General features: G+C 36.9%; 1 protein-coding gene across 3 annotated transcripts; it reads left to right on the top strand.

Annotated features, from left to right (window-relative positions):
- The first annotated feature begins 3,729 nt into the window (after positions 1-3,729).
- On the top strand, positions 3,730-12,202 carry LOC127864427 (uncharacterized). 3 transcript variants are annotated; one of them, XR_008041912.1, is made up of 5 exons: positions 3,730-3,913; positions 4,966-5,097; positions 10,384-10,530; positions 11,047-11,195; positions 12,010-12,201. XR_008041912.1 is itself a non-coding variant. In XM_052404063.1 (4 exons), exons 1-3 carry the CDS (start codon positions 8,271-8,273, stop codon positions 10,389-10,391), a joined length of 369 nt encoding a protein of 122 aa, XP_052260023.1. In that variant the 5' UTR covers positions 8,268-8,270; the 3' UTR covers positions 10,392-10,530; positions 11,047-11,380. The 3 variants fall into 3 exon arrangements, 1 of the variants encoding a protein (XP_052260023.1); XR_008041913.1 differs by lacking the exon at positions 3,730-3,913 and adding an exon at positions 4,015-4,025 and having other exon boundaries at positions 12,010-12,202; XM_052404063.1 differs by lacking the exons at positions 3,730-3,913; positions 4,966-5,097; positions 12,010-12,201 and adding exons at positions 8,268-8,447; positions 9,522-9,705 and having other exon boundaries at positions 11,047-11,380.
- Positions 12,203-12,624: the final 422 nt, after the last annotated feature.

Here is a 12,624-nt window from a genome sequence, read left to right on the forward strand (position 1 = left end):
TAAAAGTAGTGCTAAATTCGGTGCATGCCAGATCTATCAGAGTAAAACATTGTGTGAGCTTACCTTATTTTTTCTTTTTATTTATTGGGGAATATCAGTGAACCATATATGAAATATTAATTCAATTATTGCTTAATATTATTAATGCTTTTTAATGGATAATGCATCGAAAAAATTCTCAGAGATTTAAATATGATAATCTACTGTTTTGATGAAAGTGAAAACTTTCGCTCATGTTCACTTTTTACTGTAAAATGACATCGTTTTTAGGTCATTACGTGATTATTTTAGAAAAATCCCTAGTCCCATTTAATTAGAAAATATGTTCATGAATGAGTGAATATATTTATTTTCTATGTCATTACAAGCGGATGTACAAAATTATTGTCTTGTTATTTAATTCTTTTTAACAGTTTATTAACATTTTAAGAGGTTTAAACTTAAGACCTTCGCGGGAATAATACATCCGTTATTTGATCGTAAAAGATAATGAAAGAATTCACTTTTTGTCTCATAAATAGTTTTTTTCTGTTCGAAATAAGTAATAATATTGCATATTTTTCTCTTTAAACTACAGGAAGACATATATCACATATTTTTGATTTAATTGAAAGCCATACATTCAAAATCTAATACAATTTGAAGATTTCATATTATAAGTACAAGTATACCTAATTGTAGTATTTTGGCAAATGTGAACGATTATTTACTTAAACAACTTGACAATACTCATATAAATGTATTTATTTAATAAATTGCTCTTAAGATGTTTAAGTATCAGACATCTTCTACTTAGCATTTTGTTAGCGGTTTAAGAAGTCTATAAATAAAGTGATTCAAAAATTATATAAAACGTTTATCGTTTCTGGTTGAGTTTATGTAATGCAACTACTTAATGAGTGAATTTTTCTGAATTAATTGACCTCTACTCTCTAGGCCCCGGTGTTTGTTCCGGTTTCTCTTCTGACCGTTCACCCGACCCCGATCAGTGACGTCATGACAACGGCTAGGTCTCTCTATGCATTTGACGTCAAGGACACGAACCAAATTACGTGCACAGTCGATAACACCAAGTTTGAACTCAAAACGGATGGATCAGGTTCGTATTATTTACAAATCTAAGAAAAAACTTTAAAAAAGTACGCCCCGCCTGCACTGGAGTTTCGTTTCGGAAATGCCTATAAACGTAACTTTCCATTAAGGCGGGAAGTGTCGTCCCTAATAAGCCTGTGCGGACTGCACAGGCTGCTATGTGATTATTTTTAATGAACAAGAATTACGCTCTATTTTCTCTAAACGAGTCATCTGACCAACAATAAACAAACTCTTTGGATAGTTCATACTGATACATATAGTGAGTTTTATTTTTATTTTCTTTAAACATTTAGGCTGACTATGTTTTCACTGTTTTCATTTTTTGAACTTATTTTAAAAAAATGTACTTTTGCACTTATTTGAATATGTTAAATGAATTATTTATATTTTCTTTATTTTTTTTGTTAAATATGTGTTACTTCTTATTATATTTATATATAATTTTCATATAATTTTCGTTTTTATTACATTACTCTGATTTTATTCAATAATTTATATTTTTAGTTCTTGCAGTATTATTGTCAACTAGTTAAAGTTTGCAATTTGTTTTATCTGCAGCCTACGAACTTTGGCTGAAGGCGGGGTCAGCGAGTACGCTGAATCATGACGTCACCGCTGTAGAATCCATGACGATCACGTGCAGTGACCGGACGGACCAAATCACCAGCAGTTACAAGGTGGACATTTCGGACGCGGAACGTGTACATTAAAGCGGCGCTCTGGGAAAACGGGGCTTAATGCAAGTGCGTACAGTGTCGTCTGAGATTAGCCTCTGCAGTCCGCTTGTACGGCATTTTACTTTTAAAGCCCCATTACTACTCAAAATCAACGAAAATTTCGTACAATATTTCGTACAATAAAGATGAACAATTAAAAATCAGTGTTCCTAATGGCAATTGCCGAAATTTCAACGCCAGATGTGGTCTGGTAAAATAGATGTTTGTAGACACAAAATGCTCGTTTTTATTAATGTTTTGCATATTTAATTCCATTTTAGTTTCCCGCAACGATATGTATTCATACGACACATTAACACTAACATGGTACCATTTTAGTGTTCGTGTTTCGTATGAATAGATATATTTGCGGGAAATTAAAATGGAATTAATTGTGTCACAAACAAATAAAAACGAGCATTTTTTATCTACAAAAATATATGTTATCATATGACAACTAGCGTTGAAATTGTGGCTATTGCTATAAGGAACACTGATTGCTTAGGTGTTAACTTTATTTTACGAAATACTTTATGAAATTGTCTTTGATTTTGAACGTTATAGAGGCTTAAAAGAAATTCTCTTTTTTATCAACAAATCCTGTTAAAGCGGAAAGTATCGTCCCTGATCAGCCTCTGCAGACAAGACAGATAAATCTGGGACGACACTTAACGCACATGCATTAAGCCCCGTTTTACCCCAGCGCGGCTCATTTTTTATCGAATTCACCGGTATTCTCTCCATTAAGTCAAGGCAATGACAGATATATGAAGTATTTCAAACTGTGGATCGCCAAAGCGTTGCGGGCATCGGGATGGGGTTGGGGGAGGCAGCGTGAGGATTGCAAGATACAGGCGACGTTCGATTCCAGGCATAGAAGTTGTGTATTTTAGTTTAGTTCCCGTTGTGAAAAACCCAGCAGACTGAAGAAAAGCGTTTGTTTTTAGATAACATGGCCTGATATTTTTTGGACAACATTGAAAAAACATGTTCATATATTTGACGATTTTCCAAAGTTGTGTCGGTAATTCCCAAAATAAAAGAATAATCGGTATAACTGAGCGAACACACTATGGACAAAGATATATGCTATATATTCCGTTTTGTTATGGCTTAGACTTAGATATTATATATCTATATCATGGGATATATTTCACAAGTTTTGTATCTTTCTAAATCAAAACATGATTCTTAATAAATGGTATTTGCTTTACTTTCAAATTGAAATAAAAGTTTATGTTCATTAAAGGTCCCCGTTCTAACCAATTTTGCCGGTACTTCCGGTCCGCTGGGAGACCTATCGCCAGTGGGAACTTCTGTTCACCAGTTCACCGTCAACGACCAGGATGACGCCATTTCCTGTTCCATCAACGCGCAGGAGAGCGCAAAGTTTGGCATCACTAAGTTGGATACCGCTACCGGAGCGCAACGTAGGTTTGGTGACGTCATTTCGTGAATGTGTAGACGTCGTTGCGTAAGTTTGTTGACGGTAATACGTACGTAGAGTGACGTAATTTAAATGATGATGATGATTATTGTGATAGTTTTGCAGTCATTTATATGATGATGATGATTGAAATAGTGGTGTTGTTGATGAAGAGTAGGAATATAATGATCAGGATACTGCTGCTGCTTATGATGATGATGTTATGGTGATGATGATGATGATGATGATGATGATGATGATGATGATGATGATGATGATGATGGTGGTGGTGGTGGTGATGATGATGATGATGATGATGATGATGATGATGATGATGATGATGATGATGATGATGATGATGATGATGATGATGATGATGATGATGATGATGATGATGATGATGATGATGATGATAATGATGATGATGATGGTGATGAGGAGAAGGAGGAGGAGGAATTTTCGTTAATGCGAGTGTTCAAAGATGGTAAAATGGTTTAAATATCGGTGACACCTTTGACTAAGCCATCATGGTAAGGTGCTTTTTTTGACAGGGTTCGACGTCATGACGATTGTCACGCTTGATTACGACTCTGCTACGAGTTACACGATCACCGTCACGTGTACTGACGCTATCAACCCTGTGACGTCATCAAGGACCATCAACTTAGCCGATGACGTAAGCATAGTAAAAATCAATATCTTAAAACGATTTAAGTATTTGTTAAAACGTGTTTTTCGAATAAGTCAAAGCGTTTATTGTTAGGCAAATACTGTTCGCTGAAGTCGAGGTGAACGATTAACGTATAAAACTATTGACAATACAAATGTCTGCATTGGCGTAACTTTTCCCAATATACATTATAGCACTCATTCCGTTGGTTTTGGTATTCCATCGCTTGAAAAGTGGGAATATATTTCTTTGAACCTATACGTCGGTCGGTCGCAATCGTGATGCATCAATTATCTCCGTCAACCTTCGTAAGATAGATCTCAACAATCGTGATACATCGACTATTTCCGGAATTCTCCGTAAGATTGATTATGCAACAAATCGTCTCCTGAACCAGACTGTGTAGATCGGCATTTTCGTTTCCCTTCGTTATCAAGAGACCGTTTTGACTTACGACCATCTTAATTGGTATGCTGGCTACTTGGAAAGAGCAGACGACGCCTTTTACTTTCTGGTCAAAAGGTCACATGTCAAAGTCATAGTGCTTGTAAGATGAAATTCGTAATAGCAGCAGAGCTAAAGAATGCTTTGATCTCGGATAATCTTAGTTCAAGGTCCCGGCACACGGGCAACATCTGTAACATGTAAACTCAGTTAATTTCTGCAAGATATATAGATAACGCTTCGACTAAAGATATCCCAAACAAGTGTGTAGGTTATTCTTAAAGAAAGGAAGTGGCCAAAAATGTTGAGGTTAATTAACTGGACAGGCGTGTTTTTTTTACATACGATATGTCGTATATATTAGTTCGCTGTCAATATGGAGATGGGATACGCCTGTCGATTTGAACATGAAGAAATCAAAGATCACTAAGGCTTTTGATATTGAAAAACAAAATTTACATACTGATGCATTGGCTGTATGTCGGGGATATGAATATTTTTCGAACATCATTTTTCACTTGTATAGTAGTCTTCTGTGGTCGTTATGGCTTCAAGCAGGTAATCATGTTTCCAGATTTATGAAAAAAACTCATTTAATTTACACACTGCTTCAGAAACCCGTTTTCTCCGGACTTCCGGCTACGTTGTCGCCGGCACGTAACGACGGCTTTCAGACGGCGACGTTACTTTGCACGTTCAGCGTCACGGACGCCAACGACCAGAGTATTAGCACGTGCTTGATACAGGTTAGTAACTTCGGGCTGTTTCGGGAATTCCCGGTACTTCTTCGTCTTTTACCGTTTTGTTTAAAGTTTTAAAGGGGCCTTTTCACAGATTTTGGCATTTGTCAACTTATTCATTAAATGCTTTATATCGATAAATGTAAACATTGGATCGTAAAAGCTCCAGTAAAAAATCGAGAATAAAATTAAAAAAAGGAAAAGAACATTGCCCGGACCAGGTTTCGAACCAGTGACCCCTGGAGTCATGCCAGAGTCCTGAAGTAAAAACGCTTTAGCCTACTGAGCTATTCCGCCGAGTACACATATTTGACGTATTTTATACCTTATATAAGCAATCTTCGTAGTTTCACAAAATTTAACGACAAAAACAGAACTCTCCAAATTATTCAATCGTTTCGCGTTGCAACGCTTTATAATTTTTAGGTTTTAAAATCGTCAAAAGATGCATATAATGGCTATATTAGACCACGGTAAATGTTCAGTATTACTGTTTCCTCACAAATATCATAACTAAAACGAAAATTTGCGAATCTGAAACAACTTTTGTCAATTTTGTCAATTTACCAAAGCGTGAAAAGATCCCTTTAATATGACACCAATGACCAAAGTGTGATCATTTGCTAGATACAGGTAAGTAACTTCGGGCTGTTTCGGGAATTCCCGGTACTTCTCCGTCTATTTCCGTTTTGTTTAAAGTTTTATATGACGCTAACGACCAAAGTGTTATCTTTCGCTCGATATAGGTTACAATACACTAAATGATCGCTTCATGAAGGGCTGTACTCTCTAAAAAAATATCATAGTTGACAGGAAGGCATGTTTTACACGTTTTACCATTATTCGGGTGTTATCTTGCGGAGATAATGGTAGGGAATGAATAGGTGTTCACTACTGAATCCCTGAAATATGATACACGTGAAGACTATAGTGAACCATTGCACTAGAAAAGGTTACATTCCACTAAGAAACGGCCGAAAAAAAAAAGTTGCAAAAACAGTCGATTTTGATTTGTGTCAAGTTCTTTCTTGCATTGTACATGACATATCCTTTTTATTGCATAAATCGATTCCGCTTAGAATGGCCTTTAAGAAAAGGTATGGTTATGGGGGTCTCTATGTGCAAAATGTTGCATTTATATTCGCTCAAAGTTGTCGCTTTTACATTGAATTATATAGGGAAACTATTTAGTGTATTATGACCTAAACGCAAAACCAGGTCAAGTCTCAAAGGAGCTGTATTTACAGAAAATCATCATTCTTTTAGTGGGATATGACGCGTTTTGGCGAATTTCACGGAATAAATGCGTTTGTTTCACGAATTTAAGGAGCATCGTGAGTTTTTAAGAAGAAAATACGTTTTCAGAGGAAAATAAGAAAAAAAACGTACAAAAACTCGTCTTGAGCATCTCAAATCGCAACAATTTGTGCTGAAAGAGCTCATGAACACGTTTTAATAGTTGTTTACTTCTTTTTCTACATAGCTTGTAACAATATTCCAGTATTTTGACCGATTGTAATTACTTAGGGTAATCGTTTAACGCCTGAACGCCCGTTATAAATCAAAGCTCCGAACGCGAAAGCCACATGGCTTATCAGGCGTTATAATCAAATGCATTTTCAAGCATTTCTACGTGAAAGATCGGTCTGAAAATTGGCATGCACATAGAAAATAGGTTTATACGTATCGAGAAGTGCTTATTTTTTGCGATGTTAACAGTAAACGTTGTCTTATAGGTTACAATACACTAAATGATCGCTTCATGAAGGGCTGTACTCTCTAAAAAAATATCATAGTTGACAGGAAGGCATGTTTTACACGTTTTACCATTATTCGGGTGTTATCTTGCGGAGATAATGGTAGGGAATGAATAGGTGTTCACTACTGAATCCCTGAAATATGATACACGTGAAGACTATAGTGAACCATTGCACTAGAAAAGGTTACATTCCACTAAGAAACGGCCGAAAAAAAAAAGTTGCAAAAACAGTCGATTTTGATTTGTGTCAAGTTCTTTCTTGCATTGTACATGACATATCCTTTTTATTGCATAAATCGATTCCGCTTAGAATGGCCTTTAAGAAAAGGTATGGTTATGGGGGTCTCTATGTGCAAAATGTTGCATTTATATTCGCTCAAAGTTGTCGCTTTTACATTGAATTATATAGGGAAACTATTTAGTGTATTATGACCTAAAGGATAGTAACTAGTAGAACTGATCAATAAAAAATCTACATTGTTGTTTCGGGAATTCCAGGTACTAATCTTCTATGTCCAATGGACCATGTTGTTTAAAATTTTGTTTTAAGGCTTGTTTTGTTTTGTTCAAAGTTTTGTTTTGGAAATTGCCGTTACTTTTCTGTCTATTTCCGTTTTTTTTAACGTTTTGTTAAAATATTCAGTAATACCCGGTACTTCCAAACCTTTTCTGTTTTGTTAAAAGTTTGGACATCCCTGTCTTTCCATGTCCATAGCCGTTTGTTTAAATTTCAGTTACCCCGGGTAGCTGTTTTCGATACAAACTTTACTTGTATTACAAACAGCTATTTCTATTTATACTTAACATATGTACTACCTGTGAAACAAAATAGAGGGATTAAACTCTTTTACGTGTAAACAAGCGTTTGAAAAGCATAACACAAATAATAAACTTGTTAGTTTTCTAATATAATCGATTTTTTATCACCTCATGCTCGCAAAAATATAAACCAGTAATTCACGAGTGGCGCAGTCCTAAATGCAAATTACAATTGAGTGGCTCAGAAAACCGGGCTTAACTCATGTAAGTAAAGCGTGGTACTAGATTAGCGGATGCAGTTCGCACAGGCTTATCAGGTACGACACTTTGAACCGAGACCGTATTTTTGTTTAGAAGAGACTTCACTTAAACGAGCAAATTCCATAAAAGATGAAACTGTTGTTCCACCTGCACATGCAAATCTGGGACGACAATTTACGCAAATGCTTTACGTCTAGTTTTCCCAGAACGAGTCTCAATTCATCTTATCACTCTTAAAATAAAATGGACTAATCAGGGACGACACTTTCCGCTGTTATAGTATTTTTTCATTTAAAGAAAGTCTCTTCTAAGCAAAAGTCAAGTTTAGGCGGAAAGTGTCGTCCCTGTTTTGCCTGCGCGGACTGCACACAAATAACCTCTACTTATCCTGCAGGCGCCGATGGACATCTTCTTCAACCTGGTTCCCGGCACGGCGCCGACATTTGCGATCTTGGGTCAAAGCCAGCGTGACGTTGTACGCAGCGTCATCACTCTCCTCGTAAACGTCCAGTGCGTTGACGACAGATCGCCCGCGAATACCATTACCGAAACGTTCACTGTTCCCTTACTTGACGAGGTATTGTGAATTGTGTTAATTCGACGGCAAGATATTTCGCAATCGAGATACATCGGCTTTCTCCGGGCTCCTCCGTAAGATAGGCAGATTTAAGCAATAAATCGTCTGCTGATCCAGAGTGGAAATTTCGTGTTTGTTTTTTACTACTTAATACTTACTTTCACAGTTGCTTTACTTGATAAGGTACTATAAAATCGTTATATTCGTAACAATGAAATTTCTTGGTTTAAAAAAATGAATTGCTCGTTGACATTTAAATTCGTTGATTTCTGATTTTGGATAAGAGAAAGACAAAAATGCCTCGATCATTTTTCTATTTCTATTTGATTCGCGGATGATCAACGAAAATAACAACAAATGATCATACAGTATGTTACGCAAGATTATAATGCTCACACAAAATATAGCTTACCCACATCTGTGACTTCTTCTTGATATTGTGATATTTTCAAAATGTGTGATTTTTGATAGTTTTCAAAGCATTAATTATTTTGAGCAAACAAAATGTTGCGCATTTAAATGTGTTATCACATTAAAAACAAACACGAATAAGCCTCTTGGAAAACGTCGCTTAATGCATGTTTGTTCCAGTTAAGCCTTTGCAGTCTGAACGGGATAATCAGGACGATCTTATCCACTTTAAAGGAATTTTTTGTTTACAGTGCGTCTCTTCTAAAATCCATTTAAGCCGGTAATTAATTAATGTCTTATGATATTTTAATATAGATTTTCTTCTTTCTTAAGATAAATGTATAGTAACAATTGTTGGTCGCGACTCGTTTTGTCAAATTGACTGCAAAAAATGGTAAAAAAAAACAAATGGATGATGATGATGATGATAATGATAAAACTGATGATGATGATGTTGATGATGATGATGATGATGATGATCATGATGATTATGATAATGATTTTGATGATGATGATGATGATGATGATGATGATGACTATGATGATGATGAATGATGATGATGATAATGATGATGATGATGATGATGATGATGGTGATGATAATAATAATGATAATAATAATTATTATAATAATAATAATAAATGAGTGTATTTACTATTCAGCCTCCGACATTCGTTTCGGGAATTCCCGGAACATCTCCGTCTATTTCCGACTCGACCGTCATGGCGACGTCACTTGGTGTATTCACTGTTACCGACCCCGACACGACGTGCAGTATTATGTCACCGGTGACGTCAGTGTATGAGATCACACCCTTGATGTCACCGGCAGATCCTCAAAAGCCGGGTATGTTTCTTCCAAATACAGCTTGGCATAATACAACTTGTCCGGGCGGAAGATGTATATTTCATAATGAATTTTATTATTATAATAACTACACAAATGATCCGTCTTTCCAGGTTTTCGAATCCAATGACCTTAACAAGCCCATTCTAACGCGTTTCCGCTGAAATCCACAGGCTTTTAAGAACAATAGCGTTGTGTCTACTCGCTGTATTAGTACTAGGCGTTTGTTCCACGTTTGTGATGATGGGCATTACAAACGCTATATTATTTTATTGATTTTGATAGATAATTATCCATACACGAATATATATTTTAAAGATTGTTCCAACTCACAAGTGCTCTTTTGCTCGTGTGAGTAAAATGCATGCATTCTGTCGTTGAATCAATGATACATTTAAAAAAAATAAAATTAGTCCGCACAGGCTAATCAGGGACGACACTCTACGCACATGCATTAAAAACCCTTTTTAGGAATAGTCCTTATGATATTATTCAATGACGTCACATTTTTTACTTCACGTCCGATTGATATGACGCTGATCAGGAACCAATCTGTTTTCTGATATTATAATTGTTGCAATAATTAAGTAGTGCATCCAAAAAAATCAATCGTAAAACGAGTTACATGTTCCTAGCTTAAAGATCTAGCATCTTATTATTAATGTTTTCTAACCACAGGAATTTAAAGCTGGTTCGGTGGCTGTGCGACGTCATTGGGGAAGTTCACAACTACGGACCCGGATACGACATGTTCTGTGACGTCACCTGTGACAACAGTCTATGAGATCAGAAAAATTGCGTCACCGACCGATCCCTAGAAACCGGGTAACAATTTAGTCAAAAATAAATGAACCGCGCTCTGTGAAAAAAGGGGTTAAATGCATGTGCGTAAAGTGTCATCCCATATTAGCCTGTGCAGTATGTATCAGGAACGATACTTATCGCTTTTATGATATTTTTCGTTTCAAGAAAGTCTCTTCTTGGCAAATTGTCCGGTTAAGGCGAAAAGTTTCGTCCTGATGAGCCTGTACAGGACCACGCAGGATGATCTGGGACGACACTCTACCCACATGCCTAAACCCCCATTTTCACAGAGTGCGGTTCATATAAATATTTGAACTGTTACTGTAAGTATTTAACTTATTTTATATGTCAGTATTTAACACGTCTTAGTAAACGTAACTCATACGAGCCTCGTTCTTGGAAAACGGGGCTTAATGCATGTACGTACAGAGTGGTCTCAGAATAGCCTGTGCAGTCCGCGTACGCTCATCAGAGACGAGATTTTCCGCTTTGAAATATTAATTGTGAGGGCTGAAATCTAGTTCCATTGTATTACAGAGTTCGAAGTGTGGATCAGAAACGCCGTTACCCAGGCGCCTATCGACTTCAATGACTAGGCTGTTCCCCTGCCGCTAACAATGAAGTGCACAGACGGAAACCTTGTCAATGACATCACGGGGACGTTTAACGTCAACATCGTCGACTCGGTAAGTTGCGTTCACGTTTTTAACCCATGTATGCCTAGTGGACTCTCCCATCCTTCTAGATGGGATCAAGTTCTTTCCAAAATTAGGGATGTACAGTATATTTATAACTATAGTTAGAATATTTCTTACAGAAATTCATTTAAGCAAACAGCGCAGACCCTGATGAGACGCCGCATCATTCGACGTCTCATCTGGGTCTACGCTTTTTACCAAGGTCTTTTTACTAGACGCTAGACATACATGGGTTAAAGGATATGGAAATCCTAATGAATTGCTTGAGGAGCATTATACTGTTTGTATATTGTGTATGCTCTTTCAAAAACGACCAATCCTGATTTTTTTAAATACATTCTCAAGAACTGATGCAATTCATATAAACATGGACACTTCGTTTCGAGTGTTTGTCGCTTGAACCCAAAAACGCAAATTGCGCGTAGCTATGCCGGCAGCAACAACTTATTCCGAGTCTATAATGTTTGACATATATATTTGCTATCGAGAGAAACATTCATTTTTCGGCTTGAGCCGATGTTGTTGGCTTGAGGGTTTAACAACGTTTTGTTGAAAGATACGAGCCTATTTCTGAGAAGACCGGGTTTGATGCGTGGGACTTTTAAAGTGTCGTCCCATATTAGCCGGTGCAGACAGCACTGTTTTGGACGTGTGGTCTTCGATTATTGATAAAAAGTATTGACTTGACTTTGTTGTAGCTAGAAATTCAGTGAATATCCATGCCAAATGGTAACTAGTAACAGATAATCTTCGATAGTGATGACGTAATATCCTGTGTAATGATTTTATTATTTGACTTCAGCCACCGGCTTTCACTGCACTGCCTGCTACCGGATCTAACATTTTCGACGGTCTCAAACACGCCACCGAAACCCTTCACACATTCAGCGTCACCGATAGCGACGACACTGTTACGTGCTCTGAAAGAGCGCCGGAAAACGCCCTTTTTGAAGTGGTCGCCGGCGTGGCACCAAGTAATAAACGGGAAAAATCAATACCAATTTAATCCTCGTTCTGGGAAAACTGGGCTTAATGCATGTGCTTTAAAAGTCGCCCCTGAGCGGACCAAGGCTAAAAGGTGACGACACTTTTCACTTTTATATGTTGTTTTCCTTTTTATGAAGTCGATTCTACACGAAAATCCAGCTTAAGCGAAAATTGTCGTCCCTGATTAGCCTGTGTAGACTGCACATGATAATCTGGGACGACACTTTACGACCATACATTAAGCCTAGTTTTCACAGAAAAGACTGAATGGAGTCACGGATAAATGCGTTTCAAGGTCACATCAGTTTAAGTTTTATATGACCTCGTATATAATACTCATTTTAAATTGGCTAAGTCAGATAACGCGGAGACGTTATTTTCTACTGTATGCAATCACAGTTGTGCCTTTTATCATACCGTTATGGTGATA

Source organism: Dreissena polymorpha, chromosome 1 (assembly GCF_020536995.1).
Source record: "Dreissena polymorpha isolate Duluth1 chromosome 1, UMN_Dpol_1.0, whole genome shotgun sequence".
Classification (NCBI taxonomy): Eukaryota; Metazoa; Mollusca; class Bivalvia; order Myida; family Dreissenidae; genus Dreissena; species Dreissena polymorpha.